Raw genomic sequence first — 20,846 nt, 5'->3', positions numbered from 1 at the left:
ATCCCGCCGCACCGGGGGAGGGAGCGCTAAGATGGCGGGCGGGCGGCCCCTTGCGCCGCGGCGCCGCCTGGGACATGCAGTCCCCGCGCCAAGATGGCCGCGGGCTGTAGCAGCGCCTGCCATCTTGCGCCCGATCGGGGCTCGCGGGTGCCTCTCGGGTTGCGCGGACAGAACCGGGCTGGGGCTGGTTCTGAAGCGAAGAGGTTTTGGTGGCAACTGCGGAAGAGACCGGACCCACCAACAGGACTGATCTTCACCCGCTCCTGGCGGAGCAGCAGCCCGGATCCCGCGCGGGGCTCAGGCCTGTGGGCTGACGGGTTCCCTGAAAGGGCGTGTTTGTGTGTTTTCACTGTAATTCCCTAAAATATCGTCCACAGCCGCCTTGGCGCTGTGTGCTTTGCCCTTCTTTGCTGTCGACTCTGCACAGGCCAGGGTCCAGCTCTGTGCTGAAATGGAGAAAACATGGATTGGATATCCCCAAGGTTGATATTTTTAGGAGTGCCTAAAGAGATGTTTTTTGGCTAAGTAGTCAAACTTTGTGCAAACTAAAATTCACTGAGAAGTTTTCTGTTCGTGAATATTTGGAGCAGTATTTTCCCCCAAAACCTCAAATTCTGTCAATTCTTGTACATTAACTAGTATAAACTAGATTACCATTCCCAAAAGCTGTTCCTGGTCTTGTGCCTTTCAGCTGAGGGAGCTGAAGGGAGGGCTGAGAAAAAGGAGAAGTTGAAAAAACAGACTGAAAAGTCTGTCATCTGGATGAAGAGCAAAGAGAAAAAGTAGCAAGAGCATTATGCAGAGGTGGGAGTACAGGTCTGGATAGAGAAACTGGAAAGACAGCAAGAAAATACAGCATAAAATGTGAAAACTTAGGGACCCAGTGTAAGAAAGTAGGTAATAATTATTTGGTCTCAAAATAGAACTAAAACGATCTTAATGTGAAATCCTAGTATCAAGTACACCTCAAACTGGAAAACCTTGGAATAAACCCAGGAATTCTGGATGCTTAATATCCACGTGGGCAAATAGCTGTAAGTCTCTCTAGCAATCACTGCATAAATCACAGGTTTTCACATGAATGTGCTTGCCTCAAAATGTCCACCTGGTACAAAACTACTTGTCCTGGCTGTGTGAGACAGCTGAGTGTCTCTCCCACCTGCTCGGGCATCTCCTCTCCCGGGACAGCGCTGAGTGTCCCTTCACCTCCGCCTCCTACCGGGAATTTCCTCACCAGTCTGGGGAGCTGTGGGTATCAGTGGGTTCCCCGGAGGGTGTTTATGAGTGACAGCTCAAAATGGAACCAAGAACACACTCCCCGTGCACGTTCTGAAAGGCACAGCTCTCTACATGAGGGTCACTGCCGGCAGGGCGCTGCCAGTGAGATCTGATGATATGATGGATGACAGGTGAAATTCAGCTTTCTGCCTGAAGCGGGAAAGGAAGCAGCGAGCAGAGACTACAACTACCAGGGTGCTGTGCTCGCCGCTCGCAGGGATGTCGGACCCGGCCCCATCCGCCTCCTGCGCTTTGTTCCGGCCGCGCTCGGGAGTTGCAGTGCAGAGCAGCGCGTGGTTTGAATTTTGGCGCCCGTCTGCAAACTGCAACCGAACTGATGCTGGACCGGCTCCAGCCCCAGCCCCAAGCCCTGCTCTTGCCCCACGTAGTCCGTGTCGTCTCTAACAGCACTGCCTTCCCCCGAGCAAACCAAAAAAAGACCCCTGAGCATCAAGCGGTGCGCTTAAAGTGAACTTTTTCTCTCTTTAACATTCAGTTTCCAACACTTGCAAATTTGTGAAAGACCAGCTATAAACTCTGTTTGTGTTAAGACAGGAAAAAATATTTTAAGAATGATGAAAGCCACTGTATAAGCATTTTTGGGTAAGCTCACTTCTATTTTTTACTTGATGTGATCATCTGTGCATCTTTCATATTTTAGAAATTCTTTTAAGCTTTTTGCCTAATTTTGATTGATAATGTAAACGAGATGTACATTCCCTTTGTTCATGAAGTTGAGAAAATGGCTTAGAAAACTTTATTTCAAGAGTTTGTGTGCTTTGGATTTCTTTCTTTTTTTTTTTTTTTTTTTTTGTTTGGGGTTCTTTTGTTGTTGGTTGGTTGGCTTTTTTTGTGTTTTTTTGGTTTTTTGTGGGCTTATTTTGTTTCTTTTGTTCCCTTTTTTGTTTTTGGGGTTTTTTCTGTTTGTTTGGTTTAGTTGGGGTTTTTTTCCTTCTAGTGTTACTGGGTATTTTCATAGTGTTGCTATCAACTGTATTGAAGTAAAGGTTTTTATCAAAATATATTTCCTGAAATATGCATCGATAATTATACCTGATATTTTCTACATATTTTAGAAAGTCCCTTTCTTTAGCAGTAACCTGGACACTTGCACAGTTTCATCCCTGACACCAATCTCCACTTGTTAACAGAATATGTATGTTCACTTTTCCTATCTCTTCTAAAATGAAGAGAATGGTTTGGAGGTGAGATGGGGAGAGGAAGCATCAAGGAAGAAAGGGAAGTGGAAAAGCTGAGTGCCCGCTCACCAGCTGTGTTTTCCAGGGAGTGCAACACAAGTTTCAGTTGTGGTTTTGGCATCTGTTTAAATACTGGTCCTCTTGGATCCCTCCTATCATAGGGATTTAGTATTGAACCACACTCAATATGGTGACTTATCTCTTAATATTTAGCAATTAATTTTTCATTAGAGACCTTGACAGGTCTTTGCTATCCAAAACAATTTTACAATAAACTCCTTCTGTTTTGAGCAGCTAGAATGGATTTGTTATCCCAAGACAAAATAATTTAGTGTTTGACAAAGGGATGGTATAAGGATGTGTCAGCCTCACCTGGCTAGGAAAATAATTTTAAAAAAATGAAAAAAAAAAGAAAGAAAAAAGAGTACACTGCAGCTCCTGCCTTGCCCACTCTCCCAGGCTTTCCCTTTGAGGAAAGTGGAGCAGAGGAGGAAGCTGCTGCAGATACAGATCCCACCGTGATATAAAGTGAGGAACTTGGAAGAGTCCTGGGTTCAGTTTTGAAGTTCTAGCTCAAAGACACTTGCAACATTTCTGACTGTCTGCATAGGATAAAAATAAACTTTCGGGATGTCAGACACAGACAGTAGAGATTGGCTTTGTTTAGGTGTGGAGTATTTCTTCCACCAGATAAATTAAGGAATTGCTTCTAGTACGTAATAAAGACAAAGGGAAACCTTGTGTACCCTTTGATGCAGGGCACCTTCTCATTCGTTGACCAGTTTCCTGTACATTTGGGTGTAACAAATTTTCTGATGCTGTCTGGGATTTCATAATGACTCTGACATTTTCATAAATCTGAAGATACAGGATTTCCAATGTTATTTCTTAACTGCTTGTGTTTCTCAGCAGTTGCTCCTATGTTCTCCCATTTCTCATTTTACCCTCTTTTATTTGTATGTCTTGAATAGGATTATTTCTAGCTTTCCTGTAGTCACCTAACTCCCCCTGTGCCTCACGTTCTTCACCTTGCTCAAAAAGCCAGACAATGTTTCACTGATTGTCTCAAATATTGTCATTAATTTCAGGAAGGAGAAAGGATTGAACATATATCACATAATATTTTCCTATCAGTCCAAATTCAATCTGGCCTCAGTATTAGTGCTCAAAAAATTGCTAGCAATGAGTCCAAGTCTGGAATAAGTACTCATATCTCACCACAGAGTTCTGCTCCTGAATTTCATCTTTCATTGAATAAAATAGTTTCCAGCAGTGTCAGGACAGAAAGCACTAAAGCAAGTAGAGAAATGAATGGTATACCATGAGTCATGGATGAAACCTTCCTCATGCACTATGAGGAAGTTTGCTGAGATGTAGAAAAGAGCAAAGAGGAACAAGGCACACAATTGTGGGCTTAAAGCCAACAGCAGACTGACTGTAGGACAAGGGCTTTTTTCAAGACAAGACATTATGCTGTAACGTGTAAAGGGTGTGGTTTTTCTGAATCCAGCATGTACTGTTTGACAGGAGTTTTGAAAAATAATATTATTTTGCTACAGCATTTATCTCCTTACTGAGGCAGAATTCAAGCTGTATCATGCTGGGGGAAGTGCCAACCAAGTCTGGACAGACAGAATTCTGGTCTGTGCTTGGAACTGTTCCCTCTTTTGTGGCAGGAAGGTGAGTAACTTCCAAGTGTGGTCCTTCAGACGCATAGTGGAACCAGACCCTGTTCTCATGTGATCAGAAAGAAATGAGAATTTAATTCAAAAAACACTACACATTTCCCAACATTTCAACAGAAAAGGGGCAAAAGAAGATGCTGAGGGGTCAGTGCTCAGGGCTTCCCAACTTTCCACAATTCCACTTTGTCATTTTTCTACAAAGTGATTTGTTTATAATAGCATGTTGTAGGTTAGAGTTTTTATTTGGATTTTCTTTTCTTTTAGGGAATTCCCCCCGCCCCCCCGCTTTTTTTTTTTTTTCTAAAAACAATAACGATCAGGTACTTAAGAAGGGCAAAAGAAATTGCCAAGCACAGGGGAGAGAAGGGTATCTGGCTGCACTTCTCTTAGATATCTGAGTTTCTCTCGGAGGGGCAGAGATACTGCGGGAATTGGGCTGGTAAAAGAAAGGGCCGGGGAAGCTGCAAGCTCGCTTGCTCTCTCGGCTGAGGAGGAGCGTTGGAGCTGCTGCCTGCGGCGGGAAGGCGCTGCCCCTGCGGGAGCCCAGCCCGGTCCTGCTTCTTCTTCTGCGGCGGGGTGAGGCTTTTGCTCGTGACCGCAGCCACTGAACTGGGACCTTATTAACCCCTGCCTCAACTAAGAAAGGACCCTCCCCATCTACTCGGGTGCCTCAGGGGACACCCCGGGATCCCCGAGTCCCCTCCCGCTCCGAGGGAGCCTCTCCCGGCGGCGCTCGGGAGCCGAGCGGCCCCTGCCCAGCCCCGCCGCTTCTCTGCCACTGCTCCGGGCTTTTCACTGCGCTGTAACTCAGCAGCCCTGCCTGCCGGGCCCCCCCATGGCTCCTGCTACAGCTGCGGAGTTTCTGTTCCATTTCGTTTGCTACTCCGGAGTCCGCTCGTCCCTGCGGTTCCAGCCACCGCTCCGCGGCTCTGCTGCAGCCCCTTCCCGCCATGCAGCCCGCCCGCCACTGCCGTGTGGAGAGGCGGCCGCGCCGGCGCCACAGCGCCCCCTGCAGCCGCGGGGGAATCATCGCACCCGCCCCGCCCGGCCGGGAGCCACCGGCGCCCCTGCCGGCTGTGCCCGGAACTGCAGCAAAGGGGAAAGCACCGAGAGAGGCGGGGCCAGGGCTGGGGCTGGGGCCGGAGCTGGAGCTGGGGCTGTGCCTGGGGCTGGGGCTGTGCTGGGGCCGGGGATGGGGCCGGGGCTGTGCTTGGGGCTGGGGCTGTTCCTGGGGCTGGGACCGGGGCTGGGGCTGGGCCGGGTCCGGGGATGGGGCTGTACTGGGGCCGGGGCCGGGGCGGGGCCGGGGCCGGGGCTGGGGCCGGGGCTGGGTCTCCCCAGGATTCAATAATTCTTCCAAACGTAAAGGAAAACGGATTTCTTGGCAGCTGAATACCATGAAAGCACCACTGAAAACAGATGAGCTGTCCAGGTAGAAAAATGCCACTGCTTCCTTCCAGATTGTGTCAGCCTTTGGAGCCAGACCATGGACATGCCTTGTGCGGAGCAGCTGCTGTTAAAATAGATAAAAAGTAACATTATTCTAAAATGAAGGAAGGGTTTATTCACATCACTTTTAATGAAATATTGGGCCAATAATCTCTAACACTGAGTTTTGTTATTCACAACAGAACTGGATTTTATTCTCATTAGATTTCCAGGGATCCAACTGTTAGGGTAGCCCCAATTCTCAGCAACCTGCGGAGTTCAGGTTCCCTCATTTCCTGTGCCAGCCCGTCATCATTTAGCCATTCGGCAGTTTGGAGAGGACAGTGAAGAAGGGTGGGGGCTGGCTCTGAATGCAGTTCCTCTGAGTTCAAAAAGCTTGCATTATCAGCCAGGAGCAATGCCAGCTCTGCTCCAAGAATCCCATAAATCATTGCCATGCCAGTGAAGCTGTGGGAGAGGAGCATGCAATGCTCACACCCCTGAATTGTTATTATATAAAGCCTGGCACTCATTGCTAAAGAAAACAAACCCAGCATTTTTTTCAAGACAACCATTTGGTGCTTAATTTTCATATCCTCAGCCCAACTGCAGCTGGCTAGGTGCCCACCACTGTAGAGTTATTTACATATTTTCCTCCAGCAGCTGCAGTAACCTGTTCTGTTCTTCATGTCTTGCCAGCTTTTGTCATGCTCTCACTGGAGAGAAATATTTCAGTCTTATGCTATTAAACAAACAAACCAGCTCCCACCAGAGTTCAGTTTTTACTGTAGAAAGGTCAAAGTAGAAACCTTTGATTCCAGTTTGAAAGAGAATTATCTCCTTATCCCATCATGCACTGTAACATGCTACATGTATTTGGGAGTGCTGATTACTTAAGCCAGAGGTTCTGTCAAAGGTAAAGTTTGCAGAGTAAAACATGTGAGAAGCAAGAAGACAGGCTAGGCAGATAACGAGATATGTGCATGGGATCAGTCTCTCTTGGATGTATTGCATGATTAATCAAGGACATGAAAGGAGTGCTTTCTGTAACTCCAAAGTGTGCTCCACCCAAGATCTCAAAGTATTTTACAAAGGATAATTCATTAAGCTTTATAATGATCTTGCAACAAAACTAAGATGACCATGAAGATTTTTCAGTTAATGTCTGTATGTTTAGAGTTTCATGGAGTAGCTCTTTGAACCTGGCTTTCCTATCACAGAGTAATAGAATCACAGATTGAATTGGGTTTGGACTGGAAGGGACCTTAAAGCTCATTTTGTTCCATCTGCTTGCCATGGCCAGGGACATCTTTTACCTTCCACAGGCTGCTCCAACCCCTGTCCAGCCTGGCCTGGGACACTTCCAGGGATGGGGCAGCCACAGCTGCTCTGGACAATCTGTACTAGGGCCTCTCTACCCTCACAAGGAAGAATTTCTTCTCAATATCCATCTAACTCTGCCCTCTGGCAGTGGAAAGCCGTTCTCCTTTGTCCACATGTCCAAAGTCCCTCTCCATCTCTCTTGGGCCCTTTAAGGGGCTGTCAATACATCTGTCTCATGGGAAAATGTTTTTCCGGTCTACAGCCGGGGACAACAGTGAAGTGCAGGAGCACTGCCTCAGTTAACACTTGTGTTGGAGCTGCATGTCCCTAAAGAAGAGCCCCAGCTAACCATGAACCTACAGCAGGAAGCCATTTGCTGTCTTGAGTTTGGTACAGTCAGTAGAGACCATGCCCTACCCCACTCTCCTGCAGCCTGTGCTCTGTCCTGAATTTTGAAGGCTAGCAGCATCACATCACTTCTTTCTTTACCATGAGAATGCATGAAGATGGGCAGGTGCAAGAATCAGATGTTTTGAGCAGCCATGAGAGATCTGCTTGGATGGAGTAAATGGGCAGAAGCTACAGCAAATGAGGAAAAGCTTTTATTTGATGGTGATATTTCCAGGCTTCCTCTGCACTGTTAAACCCCAGTTCTGAGTGTGAGAATAGCATAGATTTGTGGAATTTAGTTTGTTTTATACTGTCTGGAGAAATTTTGAATGTACAAAAAAGATCAGCTTCAGCATGGCCCTATGTAGTGTAGTGTGACAGGCTGGCATGCAGAAAATTGTGCCCTGGAAAGATCAGGGCCATTGCTCGGGGGCTGGGTGGATGTCCTCACTCAGTGGATAATCTGCCCAAGTGCAGGAAATTAAGGCTGGGCCTGTTCTGACTGAACCTCTGAGCTTCTTCAAGTGCAAAAGGTATAATCCCATGGAATCCAGAAAAACAACTGCTGTGTTCAAAGTGTTGGGCTTTCCAAACTGTAGACAACTAACAAGTGGCATGGATTCACTGACATGTGGCAGGGAGACCAGGCCAGTTCTCCTTCAATATACCAGGAAATATTGCCGCAGTTTCACAGGCGTGGTGTCCACATCTATCTCTCCCAGCAGTGTGGACAGATGTGTGATACTCCCATCATAAATGATCATCCATCTCTGGGGATTTACTCACACCATTAACAGAGATGATCCCCAGACCAGTGCACGTGTATGCAACCCCATGACACATGTGGCCACATCCTTAAGGACTGCTTGAGGTCTAGCACCGATTTGGCAATTATCTTGGAGAACAGTCTACCTGAAAACACCTGTCTGACATGTGAGACTCATACTCAGCTTTAAACATGAAATTAATCTGGTATTTGCTGGGTAATAAGGAAGCAGTTGATAAACCATGATGCAGCTGTTGCTTGGGTTTGCATTTTTATGACATGTTTGGAGTGGGAAGCCAGGGAGTGCTAGAAAACTGCAGACACTTAAATGGTCTGAGAATGGAGAAAGGCAGAGAGATCTGTTTGAGGCTACATGGCCAGTGAGGCCATTGACAGTTTATACTGACAATTTAACTTAGAAAGCAATAAAGAGTTAAGTCAGTGATGCATAGTGGACATCGTGTAGATGAGCCTCCGCTTGCAGGAGTCATAGTGCAAATGGCAAGAAGTGTGCATCTTCTCATCTGTGCCAGTATTGATCTGACTGGGCCTGGAGAAGCAGAAGCTCAGATCTGCTCAAGCCTGGCAAGTTTGCATCTTGCAGAACATAAATCACTATTTTCCCTCTTTACCCCTGCTAAGCAAATATGTTTGGATATCCCTGGCTGTTCTGGTTCAGTGGCCATCCCAACTTGTGGCAGGGTCTGGAGGGCTGGCCTGAGGCCAGTGGAAAGAATACCTTCACCCTACATCTGGCAAAGAGCCGGGCGTCCTTCCACTGCAGTGCCTGGGCACCTTCCAGTGTAGTGCCTAGAGGTGCTCAGCCAGCCTCAGGATATATTTGGCTTCATAACTAGGACTCCCAGAAGGAGAAAATTCTGTGTGAAGAATCCCTACTTCTGTGGGCCACCCATGGGCACTGGGACTACTGAGCCCTTTACTTTTGCTCTGTTGTTACACAAATCTCTTGAATTTCATTTACTTTTTCATCTAGTTTTCTCCTTCTCACCCTGCACATTTCTCCTTCGGTGTCAATGACAGGTAGCACCCTGGCCACACCAGCCAATTCATGACCAATTGTCGTTTTAGTTCTTGTAAAAAATACCTTCTAATGTAAAAGAAATAGCAACATTTGCTTTCTACAGGATTCTGCTGTTGGGATATATATAAAAGGAAGGACCAACACCTTATTGGAAGAGGGATACCCCATTACTCTTATCTCCCCAGTCTTGCCAGGTTGTCCCTGCAGTCCTTGGCAAATTGGTGAGTCTTTGTCTGAATGAACTCACTCTAGGAAGAACCTCCCTTTGCAGTTCACCTATCTTCCTCAACCTTTGCATCATTCTTGCTGCTTTTCTGCCTTCCCTTGGGTTCAGTACCTCAGTGACCAGTGGCTGCTGCCTGCCCTGCAGAAGGTCACAGGTATGCCCCAGACACTGCAGATGCTCCTAGTCTGCAAGGATAAAGTGTGGGCATCCATCCATGTTAACAAGGAGCAAGAAATATTAGAATTCTAAGCTTTTGTTAACCATGTTGTGTCATGAGCTCAGTCATGAAAAACTGCTTTGTAGCTACCTGGTGGCATATGGTACAAGCAAATAGCACAGCTGAGAGCCAGCTCACACACAGCTGCTCCTCTGGAATGGTGTCACTGACTGGAGAATGAAGAGGAGCTCTTCTTGCCTCCACCGTGGCCACTCAAGGCCCTCTTGGGGTGGGTAAGAGATGTACCATTGCTCAGTGAGACTCAGCCTGGGCAGGCAGTGTCCAAACAGCTTCTCCTACAAGAAGCACCTGGGGCTGCTGAGGTAAATGAGCCCAGGTCACCATGAGGCTGCAAGAAAGCTTGTGCCAAAATGGTGGAGGATCCTTCACACAGGCACTCTGCCTCTGCAGGACCTATGTGAGCCCACCTGCGCAGGGCACAGCAGTTTGCAGCAATTGTCCCCTTCACTGCCTGTGAGTACTGCCCATGTCTCTTGTCCATGCTGCAGACTGAGCATCTAAACCCATCTTCCCCTCCAACCTCCCCTTCACAGTCAGGTTCCCCAAAGGCTCGTGCTGGCAGCCCCTTCTCCTGTGCCCTGTTCCTGCACAGCAAAGAGCTGTGTGCTGGGCCTGGAGGACTGCTCCTGCCTGGGCCCAGAGCACCATGCCCAGGTGTCATGGTTTGACACTGGCCAAATGCCAGGCACCCACAAGAGTCATTCGCTTACCCTCTCCTGCTACAGTTGGGCAAAGGAGAGGGAAAAAATTAATGAAGGGCTCATGAGTTGAGATAAAAACTAGGAGAAAAACACTCTAAGGGCAAAGCAGGTTTAAATTTAAAGATACAAATTAAATTTATTATTAACAGAGTCAGAGGAGGATAATGAGAAGTAAAGCAAGCGCTTAAACCACCTTTTTCCGCCCCAGACCCTCCCTCCTACCCACCAAGAACACAGGGAAACAGGGTGTGGGGGTTTTGGTCTGTTCATCATTCAAGATCTTCTGTTTGTTCAGGGAGAGGAGTCTTTTTTCTGCTATGCCATGGGGTCCCTCCCACGGGCAAACAGTCATCCCAAAACTGTTGTGGTGTGGGTCACTCATCCAAGGGGTGCAGTCCCCTAAGGATAGGCTGATCTAGTTTGGAAGCAAGGGCTCTCTCTGTCTCTGTCTCTGGAAGCTGGGGCCCCTGTCTCTCTGTTTGGTCTCCCACTGGATCATGGCTTTCTCTGGCATCTACCCACTCTGGTGTGAGCACTTTTCCCATGAGCTACAAGTGTCTCTCTTCATCCCCCAGGGACTTCATGCATTACAAGTAGACAGTTTGTTTCACCACAGTCCTCACTACAGCTTGCATCTTGGCTCTGACACTTGGAGCACTTCTTCCCCCTCTGTCTTTACCACTGATCTTGGTGCCGCCATGTTGTTTTCCCTCACGAGTCCTCACTTCCTCCTCTTCTCTGACTAGAAGAAGAGCTATTGCTTGTAGGTACTACTGCCAACAAATCCCACGAGTTCAAAGATTCCTGCAGGATCCTGCAGCACTGAGAAGTTGATCTCATCCAGGTTCCACGTTGGAGTCACTCGTCATGCTTCTGCTGCCAGCCATGCGGCTCTGCCCCATTGCACAGGCAGTGGTGGCTGCAGTGGCGCTGGCGCCATTCAATGCCTCTCCATGTGCACCGGGAAGGGGAAGCTGCTGCTGCCCCTGCCCTTCTGCCCATGGCACAGCTGGCTAGGAGTGGCCAGGCGGGCAAGGCTCACCGCGGGCTGCACCGAGATGGCAGCAGCTACAGCAGTGCATTGCTACAAGTTATGCCAGCTATGGCCCTGGTGGCAGTGCTTCACGATCCCTGAAAAAAGCTGTGTGTGTGCTGTGTTGATTTTCTTCTTAAATATGTCATCACAGAGTGTTACCAACATCGGTAATTGGGCCAGCAGCATGTCTATCTTCAGAGCCATCAGAGACTGGCTCTGTCAGACATGGTGGAAGCTTCTAGCAACCTGTCGCAGAAGCTACCTCTGTTGTTCCCCTCCCCAACCCCCCACCCTTTGCTACCAAAAACCAGGCTGTGCCAAACCAACATACTGGGTTAGGGAGAGATATGGGTGGGGGCCAAGAACATACCAAGCTAGAAATGAGGACCAGCTTCAAACATTTGTCTGAAGTCTGAGGTCCTCACAGGCTCCACTGAGATGCTGGTTTGTGCTCTTGCCTCTCTCTGGAAGCTCTTTATGGCTGGACAGCCCAGGACCCCACTGGTACAGAGTGACAATCGGGCAGAGTTCATCCAGCCTCCCAGTGCTGCCCAAAGGGGCAATGTCCCCTGGCTTCTCCAGCCACACCACCCAGCCTGCTCCTCCTTGACAGCAGTGACTTTCAGCTGGCCCACCAAGGGACTGAGGTATAGCCTCATCCCCACAGAAGCCATTCATAGCTACATGGCATCTGGCCATTGCAAAGCATTGGCCACCTTGTAAAAGGCAGCAGGAATACAAATGGAACTTGCATTTGTCCAAAGTGACTACTTCCAAGGGAAATCTGTGGGTCTGTAAATGGTGTTTCCCATCTGATAAGGGTGAAGCAAGACCAGCAAGGAGGAAAGGTCAGTTTCACACAGTCACACTGCACCATACCCAGGCGAGAAGCAGTGTAAAACTCCCTGTACCAGTGGCTGTAGGAGAAACCTCTTTTGTGTGGGTCCCTTAGAGAAGGCAGGGCCATACCTTCTCAATGGCAAAAATACATGTAGTTTATCCAAGGATATACTTTTAATTTGGAAGTGATTAGCAACTTGTAAGACCAAAACTAAGGCATCAATAATTGCAGAAATCGCTACAAAAATCAGGGAATTCCATCACATGGCAGCAGAGGTGAGGCTGTTAAATCAGTGTTGTAAGGCTCAGTGCAGCCCCAGAAGGGTTAAATCCTTTCCTTCAGAAGAGAGGGGCAGCCTGCCTGAACTGGCAGCTGCAGTCCTCTGCTCAGGCCGAGCAAGCAGTTGGACTGGCCAAGTGGTCAGAAACCATAATTCAGCAGAGGCTCCAAGGCACAGGCAAGGGTTGTTTTTCGGGTTTTCCTAGAGCAGCTGGATTTGGGAACAGTTGCTGACTGTGGTAACATGGATGACAGCTTTAGCAGTGTGCATGTGCTGTAAAAGTAGACCTTGCACAAAACAGAACATCAGAAATATATAATACCCTGTTCATGGATGTTATATGCGGTGACCAGGGAGCTGCTGCAGGGGCAGCTGCCTTTCTCCTCCTCACAGGAGGGCACTTGCATGGCTCCTCTGTGTGTGCCTGTGTCCATGCACATGTGCTGCTCCAGAAAGGAGACAATGGCTTGAGCAGAGCTGCTGGTGCCTTTGCATGTGGGGTGATGTAGGAGAAGGATTTAGCCCGCTGTTTCTTCTGGGTTTGGTGGTAGAGGCTGTTGGTTTCTGATCTGGCTGCAAAGTCTTGCAAGTTACCAAATACTTCTGGGGAAGACTATCTAGACCTCAGTTTACTTATGAACAGGACCATTTCCTTTAAAGTCAGGTTCAAACTCTTTCACCTGGAAGACCCCAGGACCACTGCAAAAACTGTCCTGTGGTGTGATGTGATGTGATGTGATAGGATGTGATGTGATGTGCAGGGCAGTGTTTTGTTTAAAAATGTGCTTGAATCTAACTAATAAACCGCCACCAAAGACAGTAGTTAAAGTCTCTGACTGCCTCAAAGCAGGGCTTTAAATCTCTGAGAGAGCCAGTGAGGAACACAGTAGCTGTGCAGTACAAGGCAGCCAGAGGCTGGCCTGGCTGAGCTGAGATCGCTGCAGCAGCTCCCCATGCTGCAGCAATCATTGTGTGGGAGAGAGACAGTGTGGCATTCACATTTTCTGAAAAATCTCTTCACCCAGGATTTTTCTCCTGGGAAGCTGGGAAGCCGGGAAGCCTCTGAGAAAAAGGAAAACAATTTTATCTCATTTGCTTCTCCTCTGTTTTGCTCACATGTGGAATGTGTTTGGAGATTGTTTACCCACAGGTGATTGTTCCATTGGATTCTGCTATGGGTTGTTTTGACTCTTTGGCCAAGCTGTGTCAGGACTCTGGAGAGAGTCACAAGTTTTCATTATTATCTTTTTAGCATTCTGTAAGTATCCTTTTCTGTATTCTTTAGTATAGTTTAGTATAGATTAGTATAGTATTCTTTAATATAATATAGTATAATAAAATAATAAATTAGCCTTCTGAGAACATGAAGTCAGATTCATCATTCCTTCGTCTGAGGGCAACACAAATTCAGTAAGACAGCATCCAAAGGCAGCACGATCATTCCAGTGGGAGAGAGCTGTTTTTATTAAAAGAGGTAGCAGTGAGTACTCTTTGGTGACCTTTACTTGCCTACCAAGGAGTTTAAGCAAGGAGACTTGTGGATGTGACAGCCTAGTCAGAGAGCGAGAAAACTAGATAAGTTTTCCCAGAATTGTCTTGAGAGACTTTAGGGAGTTGAAGACAAACAATGATAGATTATTATTATAAACAACCTGCAGATGCTGTAGGAACTCTCTGTTTTCTTGTTTTTCTCAAAGATTGTTTATAAGCAAGGTGTCTTGTTACTTAGCCAGTCAGGTGAAATGTATTGATCAATTGACTAATCAGGTCTATCTGTATCAGAACAATGTATAAAAAAAAGGATCTGAAGTAAAGATGGGGCGCTATGCAAACCAGCCTTCTGATGATTCTGTGTCATTTCTTAGTAGGGAAAAAATCTCAGTTTGGCTCTGATTGCTCCCTGGTTCTGTTACACATCAGGGACTCCTCCACCTCTGTCATCTCACCAACAGAGGCTGAACAGATCCTTGTCCAGCTCTCTCCTGCCCAAAGCAGGACAATGAAAGAGCACAGTGGAGCATTAGTAGCAATTACCATGAAGCGCCCAAGCAGGGCCACGTCCTGGCTTAGGGCAAATTTGGGAGAAAACCTCCAAAGCGGCCCCTCCAGAAAGCAAACCCACATGGCCCCTCCCCCCAACCGGGTTGGGAAGGATTCCTTGGAGAGAAGTGGAAAGAACCTGTTTATTGAACAGGCAAAGCACCCCCCGCACACAGAACCTGTTTATTTAACAGGCACAGCACCCCCAGCACACAAAATGAACAATACCAGGTGACAACACTCTTTCACCACTCTGAAAAAGACGACAAATTTAGAAAGTTTCTCTCGGGGGTGGTCGCTCTGTTCTCAGTCCCTCCAGTGCTGGGGGAGCTGCTGCAGCCACAAGGTGCAAACTCTTGGTGTTCCCAGGTCCCAGTCCAGAGCAAGTTCAAGTAGGTCCAAAAAAGGGAAAGGAGAAACAGTCCAGGGAAAATTTGGACTGCTTAGCTAAACTAACTAATGAGCAGAAGCAAAAAGCAGGAGCAAAGCAAAAAGCAAAGCAAAAAGCAAAAGCAGCACCATGTACTGCCCTGTCTCTGTGTCCTGCCAGCCGTGGGGGAGCAGCTGAGAGCAAAACCAAAACAAACATTCGCTCTTCAGAGCCAGTCTGGAAGGCACAGAACATGATATCCAGCATAAACAGAACACACGGATGGGGATACAAGCATCATAACGTCACCCTAGGACAGGACATCACAGCACTGCGTGCCTATAAGAGAGGCCTTGCTCATCATCATCACAGGTTTTGTGTCTTACAGCCACAGCCACTTATTAGCTCGTAAAGACAGATATCATTTCTGTTGTCCCCACATCCTCTTTTCAAAGCCATATTCTGTTGTGCATGGGAATAATTCCATCCCTGACTGAGAGGGCCACAGTTGCAGAAATATTATGTGTGATGAACCCCATGCAGAGATTTTTGATGGCTGCTATTGTGAGTAATTATTTCCTGGAAGACAGAGAGGCTTCATCACTTGGGGAAATACTGTGCATGGACATGTGAAGCACAGGGCAGAACCACACAGCCCTGAGCCTTGCAGAACTGTTCCCTCCAATCCTGAGATTGAGAGAGAGAAGAACTGAATCCATCCCCTCACACCCCAGCCAAAATCTCGTGATATCTCTGCTCTTCCAAAAGAAAGCCCCCTCAGCTACCAGAGTGCAGCTACGCCTTTCACAGAATTCAGAATTCACGGAATTACCAGGTTGGAAGAGACCTTAAAGTTCATCAAGTCCAACCCAGCCCCAACACCTCAACTAAACCATGGCACCGAGTGCCACATCCAGTCCTCTTTTATACACATCCAGGGATGGTCACCCCACCACCTCCCTGGGCAGGCCATTCAGAACTTTATCACTCTTTCTGTAAAAAACTTTTTCCTAATATCCAACCTAAATTTCCCTTGGCGCACCTTGAGACTGTGTCCTCTGGTTCCATCAGTTGCTGCCTGGTAAAAGAGACCAACCCCCACCTGACTATAACCACCTTTCAGGAAGCTGTACAGAGTGATAAGGTCACCTCTGAGTCTCCTTTTCTCCAGGCTAAGCAACCCCAGCTCCCTCAGTCGTTTCTCATAGGGCTTGTGTTCCAAGCCCCTCACCAGCCTCGTTGCCCTTCTCTGGATGCACTAAAGAATTTCAATGTTCTTCCTAAACTGAGGGGCCCAGCACTGGACACAGCGCTCAAGGTTTGGCCTCACCAGTGCTGAGTACGGGGGAAGAATGACCTCCCTGGTTCTGCTGGCCACACTATTCCTGATACTGGCCAGGATCCACTGGCCTTATTGGCCACCAGGGCACACTGCTGGCTTTCTCCCCACCTTGGCATCTTCTTTCCTCTCTTAACTAGTAGTCCTTATTTTCTCTTAGCAACAGATGGGAGAAAAATCCCTGAGAGAAAAAGAACAATCCTAACCTTCAATAGGCTCTGTCTTCATAAACTTGGGGCTGCCAGGGGAGGGTAAGGCGCTGCACTTTTCCTTCTTTCCTTGGTCTTCAGTGAGGTCAAGAGGAACTCTGGCTTTTCTAGTTCTGCTCCTGATGTCCTTGCAATGCCAGCGTATGTCTCTTGGGTACTATTGATGCTGCTTCCACCGCCGACATTCCTAATTTTTGTATTTAAATGTGATCCAGAATTTTCCACTCAGTCTGTCTGGCCTCCTGTTGTACTTGCTGAACATTGGGATGGATCACTCTTACACTTGTTCTCCATTGGTTAATCAGAAATTCAGGTGGCTGTTTTACATCTACCTCAGCTCACTTTTACTTCTCCAGGCTTAAAAAGGCTCGTTCCTTCCACTGCTCCTCATGCTCCAGTCTTCAGACATCTTCATGGCTTTCCTCTGAACTTATTCCACTTAATCCTAGTATTTCTTGCTTTGCAAGGCCTGAACACAGGATCACTGGTGCGATCTAATGAGTGCCAAGTAAAGGGAACAATCCCTTCCTGGCCCCTGCCAGCTGCATCTGTCTGTGCAGGCCAGGACATCACAGCAACAGCCAGGGCACACTGCAGATGTTCATCCTATTTATGGTCCACTGAGCCCTCCCTGTCCATCTCAACAGAGCCAATCCATCCCAGCTTCGGATTCAGCTCAAATCCCAAGGCTTCCTCTACCTTTTTCTACCCCTCTGTCCTTGGGCTCACCTGATGGGTAACACTTTACCGGTAATGCCTTTAGGAAAGCAATAAGACAAAGAGTGAAGAGATGTAATGCAGAATCCAAAGAAAGATCTAGTAGAGATGCAAACCATTTGCAAACACTGAGATGTGGAAGAAGGCATTTAGCAATGTTGGAATGGGGCAAAAGCTTCTGGAAACTGAAACCCTGGATTTTCTATTAGGACCTTGGTGAAGGCAACAATAGGAGGCAAGAACCCTTTCTTAGGAAAAAGGCAGGATTTGAGGGGTGTCCAGTGCAGCATAGAAAGATCAAATTATGAGAAACCCACTGGGAGTCTGGGAACTATAGATCCATATGTTTCCGCATGAATGGAAAAGATGTCCTGAGAGGAAGGTAGCAATAGTCAGGGTGTGAGAGGGAAGAGCCCCATGCAGATGATGCTGGTGGGCTGGTGCTCACAGACCGGGCAGAGGAAGCAGCCAGTGCCACTGACTTCTCTTCCAGGCAAATGTTTATTTTAGGGCCACCTGTATTTGATGAGGTCACAGAGCCAGAGCGGGTGAGGGCCCTTCTTCAGCACATTCAGAGGTGAGTGAGCAGCCATCCTAAGGCAGGTCCATGACATCGGCAGGGGCAGGAAAGGTAACAGGAGAGGTGACACCTCCTCCAGCCCAGGGCTGCAAGAGCTCCTCCTGTGAGGAACCCAGAGCTCATGGATGGGGAGACCTTTAGCTCTCCTGTGTGATAGTTCTCAGTAGCAAAGATGATATCAAACTCATGTTGATTTTAGAGGTGCAGATTGACAACAAAACTGGCATTTGTAACTTTTCTTTGTTGACTTTCAGAAACATTAGGAAGTATTTCAGAAAGGCAGCTCCTTCTGCCTATGTAGGACAGTCTACCCTGCAGACGGCTGTTCATACGCTGCCCTCCTGAGGAGAAAGGCATCCGAGTCAGACCTGTCCCACCATCTAAGCCATGAACATTCCTGCTGGAGTCCGTGCCGTGAGGAGGTGACAGAGTCCAGCAGCTCTGACTGCCTGAGCTGGGACCGCTGCCAGTCGTGCAAAGACGATCTCTACAGCAGGATGTAAAGTTCCATAATTTGTTTCAAAATCCAATATTTTCAATTTCAAGCCAATATTTTCCATTTCAACAAATTAAATTGTCTTTGAAAGCAGAAAACAGTCGAGTTGCATATGTTCACCTCAGCTCTCTTTCAGAAGTAAGAAAATTCAGTATATTTTATTGCAACAAAATCGTTTAATCTATTCCTTTAGATTTGTCTGTCAAACGTTATCAAATCCTGGCCAAGTGATACCAAAGTTATAGTTTATGGGAAAAAAAATCTGTACGTGCGGGGCTGCGCGGCTCTGTACAGTGGGCATCCAAAGCCCCCCGGCCGCAGCTGAGGGGAACCAGCAGTTCTGTCGGACCACCCACCGCGGGGTGACCCTGCTCTCATCCCCGCTGTCCCCTCACAGGCACAGTGGCCCCACCGCGGGGTGACCCTGCTCTCATCCCCGCTGTCCCCTCACAGGCACAGTGACGGCACCGCGGGGTGATCCCCAGCCCCTCATAGCTGTAACACCAGCCGCGCCGCCAGGGGGCGCCATTTCCCCTCTTAATTTCCCCCGCGCGCCCTCGGCCCCGCCCATCCCCGGAAATGGCCACGTCCCGGAGTCCCGCGCGCGCTCGTTCCTTCCGGTGCGGCGCCATCAGCGCGGTGCGGGTTCGGCTGAGTGGGTCTGTGTCCATCCGTGTCCATCGGGCCCGGGCGCCGTAGCCATGGCCATCCGCTACCCCATGGCTGTGGGCCTTAACAAGGGCTACAAAGTAACGAAGAACGTGTCCAAGCCCCGACAGTGTCGCCGCCGTGGGGTGAGTATGAGACTCGGCTGGCGCGGTGCCCTGGGCCTGCCTCTCCCCCTGTGCGGGCCGAACGAGCCCGCTGCTCCCGGTGTGTTCATGTGTCCGGCGCGGAGCCGCCCATCGCCTCCGGCCCCGTCCGCGGGGCTGCGGCCTGCGCTTTCGCTGCGAAACACGGAGGGGCTCAGAGCGCGCACGGTGCCCGTGCCTGCGGGGCCAGGCGAGCCGGTGGGCTCTGCCGGGCAGGGCTGCAGGGAGATGTGAAACTGTGTGCCTTCTAGAGTCTGGTATTTTGCTTCTCTTGGTAACAACAGGCTATCTTCCACAAAACTGATCCGAATTTCCCTACTAGGAGCTGTCTTAAGTTTGATGCGTGTTACGGGACACGATGCAATGCATCTGGGCCCATTATTTTCATGCTTACTAAATGCTCTGTGTAGCTGACGTATCTCCCTGTGTTGCAGTGCAAATCCTGCTTAGCTCATGGACCTGCTTTTTCCAAAAATGCGGGTTTATGCCAGTGTGTGTGACACGGCCGGACCTGAGCCTGAGGACAGACTGGCACACTTAGCCAAGCTGACATGCTCCACAGGATGTGTCAGGGATGATGTTTTCTTGGGACACGGCAACAGCACGGGCTGGTGTTGAAGCCTAGCTGAGAGTATTCCACAGCCCCTTGCAGTCCCCTCTGCATAGTGCCTTGTAACCCGCTGACCAAGGTCCTCCCTCCCTTCCCACAGCGCCTGACCAAACACACCAAGTTTGTACGAGACATGATCAGGGAAGTCTGTGGCTTTGCGCCTTATGAGCGACGTGCAATGGAATTGCTGAAAGTGTCCAAGGACAAACGTGCTCTGAAGTTCATCAAGAAGCGGGTGAGTCAATCAACTAACATGGATGGCAGAAAGTGCTGTATGTCACTTCTCTGCCCTCTCCTAGGATTGTTTGGCTTTTTAATTAATTACTTTTTGTTTGTTTGTTTTGAAAGTAACTGGTGTAATATGATGAAGTGGAGAGAATGTTCTTGGGCTGGGCGGGAGAGCAGGAGATGGATGCAAAGGTACTTTGCTAAAAAGGCCCCAAGCTCAAGGATTAAGTCTTGCCATGCTATTTTTCCATGATTTGCATGTCTGCTGTGGGGAGAACGAACCACTATCAGTGCTGCTCTCAGTGCCATTAACCAGGAGACTAAATAGGGTTCCTTGAGTTGTAATGATTATGAGAGCTGAAAGCAGCCCCTTTTCATGTCCAAATAACTGCTGAGGTACTGTTGAGACATAATGGCAAACTCCTGGCTGGAGGTCGAGTCCACCTTTCCAGGACTTTACTGTCCTGCCTGGTTTTGAGGTGTAACAGCAGGACACCTGCAGCATTCCCAGTCTGTCCAGTCTGCACTGGTTAAAGACAGCTCTGCTCTCTCCCTGCAGGTCGGCACTCACATTCGGGCCAAGAGGAAGCGGGAGGAACTCAGTAATGTCCTGGCAGCCATGAGGAAAGCTGCTGCAAAGAAGGATTGAGTTGCACAGGCTTCAACACAATAAAGTCCTTTCTCCCAAAACCAGGGTAGTGAGTGTTCGTGGTACATCTACTTAGTAGGTGCTGCTGGGGGATGCTGACCAGGTCCAGAATTTCAGCCATCAAGAATTTGGCTCAGTGGTTTATTGTACCTGCAGGTGGAGCTGCTGATACTGGTGCTGCTGTGACTTACCCTAGAGGGGAATCCTGTATGACTATGTTCAGTCTCAGGACTGGAAATCTCTGGAATAATGCCTTCTACCTCCTAGTCTGTTTTCAGACCTAGATGGTGGTAGGAGGGAAGTGGGCAAAAATGGCTGTTGAAAATAGTAACTACTTTGCACTTCTTCTGCAGGGCACATCAG

The 20,846-nt window shown here is 48.4% G+C and overlaps 1 protein-coding gene and 1 long non-coding RNA gene across 2 annotated transcripts; both read left to right on the top strand.

The window, feature by feature from the left end:
* The first annotated feature begins 2 nt into the window (after positions 1-2).
* LOC141725376 (uncharacterized) lies at positions 3-18,282 on the top strand. Its single transcript, XR_012577241.1, has 2 exons — positions 3-1,881; positions 17,943-18,282. It is a non-coding gene; the product is annotated as an uncharacterized LOC141725376 (long non-coding RNA).
* A 500-nt stretch (positions 18,283-18,782) lies between these two features.
* On the top strand, positions 18,783-20,524 carry RPL36 (ribosomal protein L36). The gene is made up of 3 exons (XM_005494219.3): positions 18,783-18,978; positions 19,707-19,841; positions 20,394-20,524. Exons 1-3 carry the CDS (start codon positions 18,886-18,888, stop codon positions 20,481-20,483), a joined length of 318 nt encoding a protein of 105 aa, XP_005494276.1. The 5' UTR covers positions 18,783-18,885; the 3' UTR covers positions 20,484-20,524.
* Positions 20,525-20,846: the final 322 nt, after the last annotated feature.

This window comes from Zonotrichia albicollis, chromosome 29 (genome assembly GCF_047830755.1).
Source record: "Zonotrichia albicollis isolate bZonAlb1 chromosome 29, bZonAlb1.hap1, whole genome shotgun sequence".
In the NCBI taxonomy this organism is placed as follows: Eukaryota; Metazoa; Chordata; class Aves; order Passeriformes; family Passerellidae; genus Zonotrichia; species Zonotrichia albicollis.
The sequence above is the reverse complement of the archived record's forward strand: the minus strand, read 5'-3'. Positions and strand labels throughout refer to the sequence as shown.